The following is a 15,969-nucleotide window of genomic DNA, read 5'->3' as shown; positions in this document are numbered from 1 at the left end:
CTTTTGCTTTGGAAACTGCCTTGTATTACTATTCTTATAGTTAGTTACTCTTAAATTTTAACATACATACTTATAGTTTTTTTCTGATGAAATGTAGAATATTCATATGTAACTTTCACAAAATAGCAAAGCTTATATCACTCTACCCACTGGACAACCCACCCCACCTTTCTTTCTTATCTGTATTATCTAAAACTTAATGTTTTGTGTTGAAGTAAATAGAACTAGAGAGAAGTTTATGTGTTTTTTAAAAAAAATTTTTTTATTTTGCCTTGCAGCTTGTAGGACCTTGGTTCTTTGACCAGGGATTGAACCTGGGCTGTGACAGTGAAAGCACTGGGTCCTAACTTCTGGACCACCAGGAAATTCCCTAAAACTTAATGTTTTAAAGTGGTTTAAACTGATTTTTTTTAAACATTCAATTGTTGATTAAATTGACCAACATCATATCAATTTCTGTGCCTACCATTGTTTCTCGCATCCCATTCTACTCTGATTTACTTTTCTGCTTCCAAAAGCACATCCTTCAGTGCTTCTTTCAGTGAAGGTGGTACTATCTTTCCTGGAACGCTTGTTCTTTTGTGCATGTATTGTGTGGGTTTTTTTTTTTTTTAATCATTTTAAGAAAATGAAATGACCTGTTAAAATTTAACTAGTTAAAAATGGTAACATTCCCAGGAACTGGTGTAACCCCACCAGAAGTTTGACCAGTTTACTGCTGAGCCAGCCCTTAGTGATGAGATCCCTCATTTTTAGTTCTTGTGCTTCCTGCCTACACAGGCTAAGAAATTATTACCAACAGTGAGCAGACCCTGCGGGTAAAATAGGAGTAGTAATATGGACATGGGTAGTAATATTGCTCAATTCCTAGAGTTCCAGGTGCCTTTGCCAACAAGTTTTTATCCTGGAAAGGAAATGAGGATGCTTAGGTTCCCAGGGAAGGTCCCAGAGTGTCCTAGTTTTAGCTTTAAAAACACGTTGATGCTCTAGTTGTATAAATTGGGCCTCATTTGTTTCTGCAGGTAACTTACCTCTCAGAGCCTTAGTTTCATATGAAAAATATCATCAGCCCTGCAGGGTGGTTGTTCATCAATAACATGGATAAAGCACCTAACACATGCCCAGCACAGAGACCTTTAATGAATGGTGGTGACTGTTACAGCCCTTGGCACTTAGGAGGCTCTCATTGATTATCTGGTGCGCGAATGCAGGAGCATGCTAGCAAAGGCTTCATTGAGGAGACAGGTTATAAAAGACAGGTGAGATCTGGACAGATAGCAGTGATAAAGGAAGGAGACGCTCTTTACAGAAGAGCAAAGTGAGCAGAGGAAAAAAACCAAAGCTTACCCATTGCTGCTCAGGCAAGTGAAAGGACCATTGCAACTGAAACAGTGACTGAGGGCAGGGGCTTGGAGAGGGTCGGCAGGGCAGGAAGGGGGCCTGGGGGATGCATGGGGATCTCTGGGTCCGCCTGGCCAGATGGCTGTTTTGCCTGGCCAGCTCACTCTGCCCAGCACTTGCCCTTGGTTCCCCTTCCTGCACACCCCTTGTTCTTGATAGGCAGAGGCTGGCCCAGTGTGGCCTAGTAGCCAGGCAAGCTGAAGGCTTAAAAGAGGAAGCAGCACAAAGAGATTGGTTTTCAACTAATATCTTATTAAGGAAGTTGAGTCATTCTACTTCTGCTATTTGTCTCCTCTGGGCATTCAGAGAAGGACAAGTTTTTGCTTCCAGATGAAATATCATGAGAGGGATTTGCCCTGGTCTGCTCTGGCCTCTCAGTGGACATTTTGTACATGGCCCTATATTTCTGTTTGATATACAGCAAACCAAGGCTTAAAGTGTTGAATGCCTTAGGTGAGGCTTGATGGGCTGGCTGTATGGTGCTGAAACAGAGAAGTCCCATTGTCTCAGTGATGGTGCGCATGAGCTTGGTCACGGGTAAGGGAATGAACTTTGATTCAGCATCGTCTCCTGGCCAAGCAAGCTAACTGGACAGGCAGCACCGCGAGTGCAGCTGCACCTCTGCAGTTTGTCACCGTGTGACTGTTTGGGCAGGCTGCTGAACTTCTCTAAACCTGAGTTTTCATTCTGAAATTGACACTAGTAATGACGGTGCTTAGGAAATATTAACTATCATTCTGAATCGAAGTCCTCTAGCCTTCAAAAACCCTGACAAGTCAGTGGCATTTGGGGAACGAGAAGGAACCTCAAATGATTTCCTAGGTCAGTAGTTTTCAAACTCTTTTCCTTGAAGACCTAGGATGTTGGAGAGGTCCTTGGTGGACGGAGGCAAGCTGAGTGTGTGGGGCCCTTGCCCACCTTCAGCAGAGCAGCTTTCTCTTAATTTGAGTTACGTGTCAGTTGCACGCTTCCAGGTCTTTTATATTGTGAAGGTTAAGGTATGATTTCTTTTAATAAAAATGATCCTGTTGCTTTTTAATAAAAAGCCTCCGCAGCTAGAACTCGTATCTTCTGGTCCCCAATGTGCTGTTTTTACTGTCCTTACTAAAACAGGGAACTGAAATACGATACATTTTAGAAAGGTCATCACCACTGAAGATCAAAATTTTAAACATTACTCTGTGCCTCCCAGTTTAATCAAGCAATCATTTCATCTAAACCCTATCCCCATCCCAGAATCCTAGGAAGAGAAAGTATGCTGTCAGAGAAAGCATTGCTGAAATGGTCTCAGGCAGGAGCTGTCTAATAGCACTTTCTACAGTGATAGAGATATTCTGTGTGAACGCTACTATATGGTAGCTAGGATAACTGAAGAACTGATTTTTAAATTTTATTTTAAATGAATTGATTTGAATGTCACCTACCGTACAGCACAGGGAACTCTGCTCAATGCTGTGTGACAGCCTGAATGGGAAAGGAGTTTGGGGGAGAATGGATACATGTATATGTATGGCTGAGTCCCTTTGCTGTCTATGTGAAACTATCACAGCATTGGTAATCAGCTATACTCCAATACAAAGAGCCCTCCATGCTCCTCTGTCCATGGGATTCTCTAGGCAAGAATACTGGAGTGGGTTGCCATTCCCTTCTCCAGGGGATCTTTCCCATCCAGGGATCAAACCGAGGTCTCCTACATTGCAGGCAGATTCTTTACCATCCGAGCCACCAGGAAAGCCTCCAATACAAAGTAAAAGAGAAATAGAAAAGTAAAATAAATGTAAATAGCCATGTGGCCAGTGGCTGCCGTATTGACAGTGCAGCCTGACAGTATAGAGCAGGGATCGGATGGCAGTCCCTGGCCACTGGGCATTAGAGTCATCCAGAGAACTTGCCAGAAGTACAGATTCTGGGCCTAATGCCCAGTGACTGACTCAGTAGACCTAGGCAAGTACGTTTGAGAGCCCATCTAGTTATTGTAACTTAGGTAGGATAGCGCTGCCTTAGTGAGCTCTTCCTTGGCCTAGAAGAATTGAGCCAGAATCAGCCGTTTAGCCTTGGCCTTGGTCTTCTGGGGAGACTAGAACAACCTTCTGAGGAATGTCAGACCCTTGGGAAATGTGATGAAACCTATGGACCTCTTCCCTGGAGAAACACCAATAAAGTTCCTAGGGTTCCCAGACCTCCCTGAAGCCATCCTTGAACCCACGTGGAGAACTCCTCAGCTTGGACAGATCTTTACTAAGCTGGAGAGGGAACTGAGCTGGAGCCCAGGAGCCTTGTCCACCGCAGGTGTGTCACACACACCTGCCCAGGGGTTGACCTGGTGCTCTCCCCATCGTTCCTACCCCCAGGCCCCTCCGGGGGTCATGGAAGCCCCACAGAAGAGAGGACAGGCTGTGTACGTGGCTCAGGCCCTACAAGAATACTGACTTAATTCTGCCCCTTTCCCTTCCCCTTGTGTGTTCATGGCCTTGTGAGTGAGCTGAGCGGGTGTGGCTGTTGCCGCTGCTCACATCCTCAGCTCTGACACATGGAGCGGAGGGAAGAGTGCATCTAAGGCCTGAGTGGAGCTGTGGAGAGCGTCCAGCTGAGTAATGGATCAGGATTTTGACTTGCCTTCAAAGGCAGAAACACAGCAGGCTCCCACTTAGTCCTCACTTCCCGCGAGCTGCAGGAGCGAGAGAAGGGGCAGAGCTGCAGGGCTCCAGGCTGGGGCAGCAAGCCGGGGCCCAAAGCCCAGAGCTGGGCAGGCCCACCCAACCAGCAGTCCCAGGCTTAGTGCAGAACCCCACTTTTTCTCGATCAGAACCCGCGTGGAAGCGGGGAGGGAGTGAGGAAGCAAGCGTGTTTGTATGTCGAGCGCTGCTGTCCGCCGGTGTCCTGAGAATAGCCTCTTGAACTTGGAGACAGTCGATGAGAGTCTGAGTCATGGTCATGTGGCACCGGAAAGGCAGACACAGGAGAAGCTGTGCAACTCCCGGGCCGTGATTTCGCGCCCCTGGGAGGCGAGGGGCAGCCTGTTTTCCCCGTGCCCTTCACAGGTTCAGCAGCCAGCTGCTGGGTTAGCTTCTCAGGCTCCCTTGTTCCTCTCTCTGCCTGTCAGGCTGCCGGGTGAGTCATCAGGGCACTGCAGAGGAGGCAGCCCCGACCTCGGCTGCCTTGGCCTCGGTTTCTCTGGGATGGGGTGCCTAGAGTGCTCGCAGAGGAAAGACCAGGGCCCCTGGCCAGCTGCCCACCCAGCCACCAAGGTGAAAGGACAGCTCGTGGAGGAGGGGCGCCCCACAGCCTGTCTGGAGGAGCGCCAGCTCCGGGTGAGCCATGTCAGGCAGGAAAGGCCACGTGAGCCCGAGTGCAGCTCGGCTCTAAACAGCAGGGTGCCTCAGAACAAGACTGACCACTGGCCATTCCTCTCGCCGCACAGTGAAACTCTCTCTTCATCCTAAGGTTCCCAGCATCATCCTCAATTCCCTCCTGCAGCCAGCACCCCCTGTGCCCTGCTCTGCTGCACACCAGGGACACCACCTCTGCCCTCAGGAGCCTTCTGCCCAGGGAGGCCCATGACATCCCCCCTTGCCTGCAGCCCAGGGACTGGGGAGTGGACAGCACAGCCCAGTAGGCCCGGCTCCACACAGCCCCATGCAGACTGGTGATCTCCGGCAAGTCTCCGCCTAATTAGGCCTCCATAAAAATGAGGAGATTGAAGCAGTGTCCCTGTAGGCATACCTCTAATATTGTTAGGTTTGGAGCACTGGGGGTCTGTTTGTAAGATCTTGTTTCTCTTATAAAGAGGCTGAGAGAGGTAGGCCCTACTCTAGGCCCTGGATCAAGGCCTTTTGGAGATGGACAGGGGCTGCAGAGGTGTGGAGTGGGATGAAAGTACCCTTACAAGTAGAACAGCCAGCCTTGGAGGGCTTTCACCTAATTGAAGTCAGAGCACCCCTCAGGCTTAAGGTCGTCAAGAAACAGTGAGGCCACCCATTCAGCCGCCTGAGCATCCAGCCTGCAGGACCACACCGGCATCCAGGCTGAAAGCTGGAACCACTCTGAGTTCAAAGCTAGCAAGGCCCTGAAGGCAGAGATGTGGGCATCAAATTCATAGCAACCGACAAACCTTCCCCCACCCCCACACCCCAGTCAAGCTGCCTCAGCCTTTCGTGTCTGCTGTGGTGAGGCAGATGCTGTAGGCAGGAGGTTTCAGCCTAGAGTTTCCCAGTGTCCCACGGTCTCTTGGAAGCTTCCAGCCTCATCAGGCAAAAGGGCAGAGGTATAGAGGCCTGGCTTCCCGTGGTCTGTCTTCATCCCTCAAGAGCAGACGGAGGCGTGATTCAGGATGAATGGAGCTACCGCAGAGAAGACCTCATCTGTTAGCAGCAGCCTGAGGACCAACCTACCATCAAAGAGCATTTATGAAAGTGTCTGCAATCAATGCCTTCTTAGGCTTTGTCGCAAACAAGTCATGACCCAGTAGGGCACTGCTCTTGGGAGTTCAGAGCCCCAGTCTTTAAAAAACTTCCCAACTGCAAACAATCTCAGGGCAGCGCTGTTCTCTTTTGTGACCACTCCAGCCTGCGTGCTCTTTGCACAGATTGTCACAACAGTACTTTCTCTCTCCCATCTGGCTCTGTGGGAATGCAGAGCTGGGGGAGACAGAGCCCGGAGAGAGATGAATTCTTGTGCTTTGTCCTCATATTTCTAGAGGTGTCAGTTGGTGGTGGGGTGCGTGGGCTGTAATAGAAATTCCATTACTAATGTTGCCTGAAAGAAAAACGATACCCGAAAGAGGTTTTCAGCAAGTGAGTGTGGACATTACAGAAGGAAGCATGTCAGTCCCTTCTGGAAAGCCACAAACAGATACAGCTCAGGGAAGGAGCCAAGTTCTGGTGTTGCTGCTTGCATGGTTTTTAGGTTTTACAGGATTTCATATGTGTCTCTATATAATGTGTGTATATTTAAATAGACACACACATCTATATATATACACACGTGCATGCATGTCTATATGTATATATACACACATCATATGCACTCACATATGTACACGCATACCTCTACCTGTAACTTGGGAACAAAACCAAACCTCGATTCTCTCCACTTGGAGAAAAGCCCTCAATGGGTGGTGCAGGCATGTATCTAAGAAGGCAAGGCTTGTGCAGAACCGGTGAGGTGACTAATAGCTTTGGAGTATGGGATCCACCACCCTGTTCTGCGGAAGCAAAGTTCACCACAAAACAAACAGCAGAAGACGACTCAGCCATTATTTACAAAGGCAAGAAAGAACCAACCCAGGCATTGATCCACAGCTGTCCCAGAGGAGGTGGACTAGAGTTCTTGTGAAGTGGAGGGGAAGAGCTGGTAGGGCCAGGGGGCTCACCCCACATGAGACTGTGGCGAGGTTGCCATTTGGATCATTTGGAGGATAAATACATGTGGCCTGAGAGGGCGAAGCCTCTCTGCCCCTTGCTTTTCTCCTCCCACTGCAGCCTGCCCTGGGAACTAGGGGTGACCTGCTTTGCGTGTTGTCTCTCTCGCAGGGTGAGCGTGAGCCTGGGAGATGGCAGTGATGGAAATGGCCTGCCCAGGCGCCCCCGGCTCCACGGTCGGGCAGCAGAAGGAGTTCGCCAAAGCCAAGGAGAAGACACAGGTGATGGGGAAGAAACAGAGCTCCGTCCACAAGCTGGAGGCCGTGGAGAAGAGCCCCGTGTTCTGCGGGAAGTGGGAGATCCTGAACGACGTGATCACCAAAGGCACAGCCAAGGACGGCTCCGAGGCTGGGCCGGCTGCCATCTCCATCATCGCCCAGGCTGAGTGTAAGAGCCCCTGGCTTCAGGGCAGGGTTGGGGGTGCAGAGAGAGAGGGTGGGCACAGCATATGGACAAGGGTGGTTGGCCACGGGTAGGGCTGGGCTCAGGGTCCCCTTGTGGAAGAGGGAGGTCAGGGTGACCACCATAGGAGACGCTCACAAGATAGGACTGGGGGTTAAGCCAGGAATCAGTGTGACATGGGAGCTAGGACAGTGCCAGGGAGGGACACACAGGAAGGGAGGCGTTGCCCATGGTGACCAAAGCAGGGGAAGGTAGCTGGGAGGCAGGGATACGTGGGCTCCAAGGTGCCGGGGAGTCTGCAGGGTCATCAGGCAGGCCCTCTGCCTTCTGCTGGGACCTCAGGCAGCCTGAGCATCTCTGGAGAGGCCCAGACAGGAAAGGCCAGGTCTCCCGGAAAGCTGCTCTGGGGTCTTAGGCTCTTCACCACTTCCACCTCAAGGCGGCCCCCACCCCAAAGGATGAACACCTGCCCTCAGGCCTGCAGAGCAGGGTGAGGTCCGGTCTGGTCCTTTTGCTTCCGCTCACAAGACCTCAAGATGGCTCAGAGATGGCTCTGCTGCCAGAGCCTGAGAAACTCCCAAGGGGGCGGGTAGGGCCAGGAGTCCCCTCCCTCCCCACACCTTCCCTCCACCCCAGGAAGTCTCTGGGGTGGAGCCTGGTGAGACCAACCGCTGGTGACGTATTTTCCCACGTACATCCATCCTTCCCCGCATCTTCTGCTTCCTTCTGGCTGGTCTTTGACGAGAGATGAGACAATAAAAATTGAAGCAGAGTGGCATGGTTATGGTAGTTCAACCCACACACGTATGTCATAGTATATACTGAGCCATGTGCCAGGCACCGGGTCGAGTGTTTTATATGGACCGTCTCACTTACACCTCACAGTGTGTGAAGTGGGGTGGGTGCCCTTAAATGATCCCATGTTGTAGGCATGCCCAGTGCCCTTGACCCCCAGGCTGGGAGGGCAGAATGAGGTCACCATGAGAGGTGGTAAGCCACGGGAGAGAGGAGTGGCCAGGAAGGCATCTGCAAAGTGCCGCTCTCCTAAGTGCCGAATCCTCCTCTTTCTCCTTTCTGCTCGTCCAACCCCTTTTCCTTTAATTAAAAGGTGAGAACAGCCAAGAGTTCAGCCCCACCTTTTCAGAACGGATCTTCATCGCTGGCTCGAAACAGTACAGGTAAGTCGGTCAGCCTGAGTGGGGCTCCCCGAACTGACACAGCAGTGGCGTCCCCACCCCAGCTGCTCGCCCCAGCCGCTCCCGAATGACCCCTGGCTCCCGCCTTCAGCACCTGTGGTTTGGCTCTTGGAACCCACCCAGGCTTCCTGGCTGAGCCGCTCTCCCAGCCAAATAAGCTTTTCTAAAGCTGCTCCCAGAGTGTGGATGACTGCCTCTGGGTCATATCAGCTTGACGTTTTATTTGTATTCTCCGCGGAGCCCTTGATGCCCCCTCAGTTCCCATCAATAGGGAGGTGCTGGGAAAGGAGGCACCTTGCCACTGGTGCGTGACCACAAGTGCAGGCCCAGAGAAGCTACTCGGGGAGAAACCTCCCATGTCCTTCCCCCTGTGAGACACACCCAGGGAGGGATGAGGACTTGGAAACAGGCAGGGGCAGACTCGCAGCTCACTGGCCCTGTGGAAAGGAGGCTGAGTGAGGCTCCCCAGTGAGGCTCCCCAGCCCCAAAGACTGGTTCTTGGCAACTGGAGGTCAAACCTGGACACAGGTCCTCCTCTCTCCCCAGGCAGACTTCCTTTATCACTGGAGTTTGGGAACCACTAGTGATGAAAAGGTTTTAGGAGGGCACCTGGCCCTGAACCAAGAAATGCTCCCTGTTTGGTCAGATTCCTTATGCCAGCCCAATGCCTTTTGACCCAGGGTTGGAGGTTTCTGTTGGACTCACTTCTTTCCGCTGCCTGAGAAACCCCCAGGCCTCTAGCAATCCCCAGAACTGGGGCGAGTCGGCCTCCCTCTCCGGCCTCGGGCAGGAGACAAGGCCATGGGAGAGCAGCTGAGGCCGTGGTTGGCTCCACAGCTGTTTGGCAGCAGCCCTTTCAGAAGGGCCACCAGGACCTTGATATCCAGAGGGGCGAGAGCCGAGTTAGAGCCACGGTGATGCTCAGCCTCCAGCTGTCAGAGCAGGGCGGGCTCCCCTGGCACCCGGGCACCAGCCTGGGCAAGGTGTCTGTTTATGCCGCTCCTCACATTCCTGGGGGAGCCCGGTGGCCCAGGGCTGGTGGGAGTGGAGGTGACCAACATCAGCTGTCCTTGCTCCAGAGGCCACAGAAACCAACACAGAGCTGAGAATGCCTGCCATGGGGTGTGGCCTTCTGAGCCACATGCCCCCTTCTGGGCCCTCTCCGTGGGCAGTCCCCCTAGTCTCTCTCCATCCACATCAAAAGAGCAATGTGTAGCCTCTCACCTTAGTAATAACCACTGTTTATCAGAGGCTTACCTTGGGACCAGGCACCGAGGTAGCCTTTTTTTTTTTTAATTATTATTTATTTATTTTTGGCTGTGCTGAGTCTTCGATGCTACACGGCCTTTTCTCTAGTTGCAGCAAGCAGGGGACTACTCTCTAGTTGCAATGCGCAGGCTTCTCATTGCAGCAGCTTCTCCTGCTGTGGAGCACGGGCTCTAGGGCGCTAGGGCTTCAGTGGTCGTGGTGTGTGGGCTCAGTAGCTGCGGTTCCCAGGCTCCAGAGGGCAGGCTCTGTAGTTGTTCTATAGTTGCACCGTAGCACGTGGGATCCCCCCAGACCAGGGATCAAACCCACGTCTCCCGCACCAGCAGGTGGACTGTACACCACTCAGCCACCAGGGAAGCCCCCCAGGTCGCCTTTTTAAATGAGCTGTTTCATTTAAACCCCATCCCCACGCCACCTGGCAGAAAAGACTACCTCCTCTTTACCAGTGAGGACCCGGACCGTCCTTGGGGCTCAGCAACTGTCCCTCATTCCCACAAGTCCTGACTAAGCTGGGATGTGACCTCGGGTCTCTGTAAGTCCATCGCAGAGTTACCTACACCTCCTCACACCCAGACGCCATGTCTGTGTCTGTCTGACAGCCAGTCCGAGAGTCTTGATCAGATCCCCAACAATGTGGCCCACTCGACTGAGGGCAAAATGGCCCGTGTGTGCTGGAAGGGGAAGCGCCGCAGCAAAGCCCGGAAGAAACGCAAGAAGAAGAGCTCCAAGTCCCCTGCTCAGGCGGGGGTGGCCTTGGCCAAACCCCTCCCCAGGACCCCCGAGCAGGAGAGCTGCACAGTCCCGGTGCAGGTGAGGCCTCCCCCCACGCCAACCTCCATGTCCGGCTCAGGGCCTGCAGAAGGCCTGCACCCTGACCGCAGCTCCGTGTCCTAACACTGTGTTTCCCCTGCAGGAAGATGAGTCTCCACTGGGTCCTCCGTATGTTAGAAATGTGCCGCAGTTCACCAAGCCTCTGAAGGAGCCAGACCTTGGTCAGCTCTGGTTTAAGAAGCTTGGGGAGGGCCTGCGGCCAGCGCTGCCTCGACCAGAACTCCACAAACTGATCAGCCCCCTGCAGTGTCTGAACCACGTGTGGAAAGTCCACCACCCACAGGACGCCGGCCCCCTGCCCCAGCCTTTCCCCTACAGCAGGCTGCCTCACCCCTTCCCATTCCACCCTCTCCAGCCCTGGAAGCCTCACCCGCTAGAGTCCTTCTTCCTTGGCAAACTGGCAAACTGTGTAGACGACCAGCAGCCCCTGCCTGGCCCTCACCTGGGCAGACTGGCCTGTATAGACAGCCAGAAGCCCCTGCCCAGCCCTCACCTGAAGCCCAGCTGCCCGTCTCGTGGCTCAAGGGACAAGCTGTCCGTGGAGGAGTACCTGGTACACGCCCTGCAAGGCAGCGTGAGCTCCGGCCAGCCCCACAGCCTGGCCAGCCTGGCCAAGACCTGGTCAGTGGGGGGCTCCAGGCCCCAGGTGCCCAGCCCCGAAACTGAGGACAGCGAGGGGGTCCTGCTCATTGAGGCAAGTAGTCCCCAAACACACGGACACATGCCATCACCACCCCCTCCACCTCCGCCTCCAGGGCCGCCCATCTTCGCTTCCCCCTTTCCTTCACCTTCCTCCTCTTGTTGTTCAGTCACTAAGTCGTGTCTGACTCTTTGTGACCCCATGACTGCAGCACACCAGGCTTCCCTGTCCTTCACCATCTCCCAGAGTTTGCTCAAACTCATGTTCATTGAGTCAATGATGCCCTCCAACCATCTCATGCTCTGTCGTCCCCTTCTCCTCCTGCCCTCAATCTTTCCCAGCATCAGGGTCTTTTCTAATGAGTCAGTTCTTTGCATCAGGTGGCCAAAGTATTGGAGCTTCAGCATCAGTCCTTCCAATGAATATTCAGGGTTGATTTCCTGGTATTGACTGGTTTGATCTCCTTGCTTGTGCAAAAGACTCACAAAAGTCTTCTCCAACACCACAATTTGAAAGTATCAATTCTTCGGCTCTCTGCCTTCTTTATGGTCCAGCTCTCACATCCGTACGTGACCACTGGAAAAATCATTGCTTTGACTATATAGGTCTTTGTCGGCAAAGTGGTGTCTCTGCTTTTTAATGTGCCGCCTAGGTTTGTCATAGCTTTGTTTCTCCCTCTCTAGTTTACTGGATAACTTTGTAACATTACATGATTTTCCCAAACTTAGATTTCTGGATGTTAATCCCATCCATCTCTGACATTATCCCGTGTCTTCGGCCTCTCTTTGTTGTCCTTCCCTTTCTTTTACCTTTTAGCTGAAGTCATGTTTTTTCACAGTCAAGGTCGTTGACAATTTCATTTCTGTCCCACAACCACAAATCTGGGGAGGAGGTTTTTTCATTGCAAGGATCAGCTTGTCTCAGGCAGACCATGAAGCTCTCCTTTGCCTTCACCTGATTCCTCTCACCCCCTCTCTAGTAGTCCTGTCCCCCCCACTCCACCCCACCCTCCGCTGACCCCAAGCCCTGCCTGAGACCAGTTGGTGTCTTCTGTTGTGAGGGCTCAGCTCAGCCCAGCAGCCTGGCATGGGCCACCAGCTGGCAAGCCTTCCTCACTGTAACCTTCATCCCTCCACTGCCCTGGCCACTGAAACCGGCCTCTCTCTCCTGCCAACCCCAGAAACTCAAGCCGGTGGATTATGAGTACCGAGAGGAGGTCCACTGGGCCACGCGCCAGCCCTGCCTGGGCAGAGGCTCCTTTGGAGAGGTCCACAGGATGGAGGACAAGCAGACCGGCTTCCAGTGTGCCGTCAAAAAGGTATGCTGGGCTCCAAGGCTGAGGAGGGCAGGGGCCGGAGGCCCATCGCCTTCCCTCTGCCTTCTTTCAGGGTTAGTCACAGGGTGACCATGGGTCTGACTCTCTTTAACGGAGCCTGGCTATCCTGGCTGCCCTGGGTCAGCTGGCACTGGAAGGGGAGACAGTCCCGGTCACATGTCCCTGCCCGGGAGCCGCACTTGGTGCATGTGTATGTGAGAGGGAGCGTGAGGCTGTGTGTGCAGCCTGGGCCCCTTCTGATGCCAGGCCCCTTAGGCAAGTCAAAACTAGGAAGATGATTGGATTGTCACGAAATTCATACTGAGCTGAAAGTCTTAAACTTCACAGCAGATAGCAAGGTAATGGCGAGAGCACAGTCTCCCTCTAACAGGAGCCTCCCTAAGAGAAGCCCCCTGACAGGAGCCCTTTGGGAGCCAGATCTGACTCTGCCTCCTGTTGACTGGATGTTATCAGTCCTGGGAGATGGACAATAGGAGGCAATGAGACTTAGTGAGAGCCCCAGGTAAATGGCACCCCCACCCCTGTACTCTTGCCTGGAGAATCCCATGCACGGAGGAGCCTGGTAGGCTGCAGGCCATGGGGTCGCAAAGAGTCAGACACGACTGAGCCACTTCACTTCACTCACTTCATACTTATCACTGGAGAAGGAAATGGCAACCCACTCCAGTATTCTTGCCTGGAGAACCCCATGGACAATGGGGTCACAGAGAGTCGGACACAACTGAAGTGACTAAGCACGCAGGTTTACCCAACTACGGAGTTTGGCTTTGACCCTCTCGTCGAGAAGGGGCAGGGGAGGAAGACTCGCGCTTCTAGGGTTTGAATTAGAGGCAGAGGCCGGAGTCACGTCTCCCGCTCCCTCCTCTTTGTGATGTTAGGACTGGAGGCCAGAGAGGGCCTGCACCTTGCCCACAGCCCCACAGCCAGGCCTAGGCCCGAGGCCTCCTTCTGTCAAATCACACTGTCTAGGCCCAGCAAACCTTGGAGGGTGTCAGCCCTCCTCTCCTTCAGGTATCCTTTCTCCTACCCCGACTCTTCCCCTCACCTTAATTGGAAGCCACCTTGCCCTTGACCTTAAATTCAGCTAAGAATAAGGGCTAGCCCCAAAGACTTCCTAAGGCGGAAATCAGAAACATTTCCACAGGCCATTTCCTTGGCCCATGGGCAGCATGAAATAAGCTAATTCAAAGATGGACCTTGGTTCTAGATGGCGTTTTTTCAGGACACTCTGATTCCCCAAAGGAAGGGGGCCAAATAGCCAGAACAGGCAGGTCCAGCCTGCTCAGGCCCCACGCAGAGTGGACACTGCTGGCGCCACTGTCTTGGGTGCCTGCGGCTTTAAGAGGTGAGGGGATTGTGATGTGAACAGGGCTGGCTTCCATGGCTGGTGCGTGACCAGGTGTTAAAGCTGGAGAGTCTGGGCCTTGGGCAATGGGTTGAGAGAGGGGACTATCCTTAGGTATTACCCCAAACTTCAGACACACTGTGTCAAATAAGCCAGCTCCACCCCTGCCCACCCCACCACTGACCAAAGCACGTGCTTAGTTCTTGCCAGCATGGGTCATCATCTCCCGCTGGGATGCCAGGGCCACGTGCCTGACCTCCTCAGCTGCAGTCCCCTCCCCAGGCCACCAGAGAAGGCTCAGCTGTCCCTCCTGAGAGGCGGGTGGGAGGAGGGCAAGAGAGTGTGAAGTATCCTGGAGATGAACGCCTGTGCTGGGGAGCTTAGTCACCAGGCTTCTCAGCTGTTGCGCTGCTGAGGTTCTCAGAGTCCCAGGCAACAAGGTAAACAACCCTAATATAGTAGAAGAGGACAGGGACTCCACTCCTTACCTCCCCAGGGCAGCCAGACAAGCTCCAGGCACAATGTGCGGCCTTGCCAGGCCCAGACCTGCTGCTCAAGCCCCCCAGAGCCGGCCCCTTGGACCTCTGCCTCCCCCCAGTCCAGGACCTCAGCAGGGTTGGCTTTGGGTGACCCACAGCTGCCTTTGGTCAGGCAGACCTCCCCCGCTCCTTTCTCTCCAGGGAAGGGGAGTAAGGAAGGTTTCCTTTAGCATTTTTAGCTGGAAGATCTGAGAAACAGATCTCTGCCAGGAGGGTAGGGGTGGAGGGTAAGGGCCAAGGATCACAGGTCAAAGTGCACACAGGGTCAGAGCAAGTCTGCACACCCTCTGATGCTCCCCAGGGAGGATCCAGGATGTGGAGCATCACATGATGACGTCAGCACCCTGCTGGCCCCAGGTCAGATGCTAATTGGTTGCACACCCAGGCTTTAATGTCCAGTTTTGGGGTTTTTTAAGATTTTGTTTGATCTTACTTTTGCTTTCAAATTAATAGAGACTCATTATAAAATAATGATACCCCCAAAACCAAGTCTCTCTGTCCCCCAGTCCTCTTCTGAGGTAACCATCCTTTGATATGCATATATAAACATGTAGTTATGACTTATTAAAATGAGGTTGCGCTCATTTGTTCTGTACCATGTATTTTCACGCAACAGTGGATCATGGACAGATTTCCTCACTGGTAATAGACACCTGTCTAGTGCTTTTTAACAGTCAGTGTAGAAGTTCTAATCCTAGTCAGTTCATTCATAAGATTCACGAACTCCTGGAATTGTATTCCACAGGTGGTGTGGGTGGACCCACACACATTTTTTATTCACCAGATTTTCACAGGGGTCTGTGGCCCAAAGAGGGTTAAGAACAGTTCATTTGAGCATGTCTGGCTGGAGCGTGGAGTTCTAGGAGCCTCCTGTTGCTCTGCTCTGATCTGGGTTAGAGTGGCTTTGGCCAAGTCCAGCCAGCTGTTGTTACCAAGCCCCTGCTCTGTGCCAGATGCTAGGCCCGGGCTGGGGACAGAGGTGTGGGGTCCACACGCCTGACCTGAAGGAGCTCGGATTGTAATGGGGGTGGACACTTACATGGTGGAAAGGTGGTAGAAGCAGCCATCAGCCGGGCACGTGGGTAAAGTCAGCCAGGATGAGTGTTGAGGAAATCAGCACAAGGACCAAGAGGAGACTGTCTCCATGATGATGAGGAAATAAAGGACCAAACTATATGCCTCTCACATATTATTGTTCCTGAGATCTTTAAAAGAACTTGTAGAATTGCTTTTATTCCCTTATATTTACTGGTGAAATAAAATAAATATGAAAACAAGAGGGAGTGTTCCAAGAAGGAAAGAGAGACCCCTGGTATAAAGCGTGCGGGCAGTTAAGCAGAGGGAAATGGCCTGTGGATTTGGCAGTTAGGTGATTGCTGACCATTCTTCCACCTGGGCATGCATGCTCTTGAACTTCAGTAAAAAATGTCCAGGATGTAAAAGCTAATACCCCTGGAAAACGGCCTTCAGCAAGGTATGGAGCTGGCAGCTCTGGAGTGAGGCTTACCCCCGCCTGAGACCCCAGCTCTGCCCCTTCATATCCCATGACCTTGAGCAGGTCACCGGTCTGATCTTCAGCTTGTCTATAAA

The 15,969-nt window shown here is 52.7% G+C and overlaps 1 protein-coding gene across 3 annotated transcripts in view; it reads left to right on the top strand.

Moving 5' to 3' along the window:
- MAP3K14 (mitogen-activated protein kinase kinase kinase 14) overlaps positions 1-15,969 on the top strand; it is a 43,137-nt gene that overhangs the window by 15,783 nt on the left and 11,385 nt on the right. For all 3 annotated transcript variants that reach the window (XM_052658077.1, XM_052658076.1, XM_052658078.1), the window contains 5 exons: positions 6,933-7,208; positions 8,332-8,401; positions 10,288-10,498; positions 10,602-11,213; positions 12,340-12,477. In XM_052658077.1, coding sequence (XP_052514037.1) covers positions 6,953-7,208; positions 8,332-8,401; positions 10,288-10,498; positions 10,602-11,213; positions 12,340-12,477 — 1,287 coding nt within the window. In that variant the 5' untranslated portion in view covers positions 6,933-6,952. The remainder of the gene's footprint in view (positions 1-6,932; positions 7,209-8,331; positions 8,402-10,287; positions 10,499-10,601; positions 11,214-12,339; positions 12,478-15,969) is intronic.

Source organism: Budorcas taxicolor, chromosome 19, assembly GCF_023091745.1.
Source record: "Budorcas taxicolor isolate Tak-1 chromosome 19, Takin1.1, whole genome shotgun sequence".
Taxonomy (NCBI): Eukaryota; Metazoa; Chordata; class Mammalia; order Artiodactyla; family Bovidae; genus Budorcas; species Budorcas taxicolor.
This window is presented reverse-complemented; position numbering and strand designations above follow the sequence as displayed.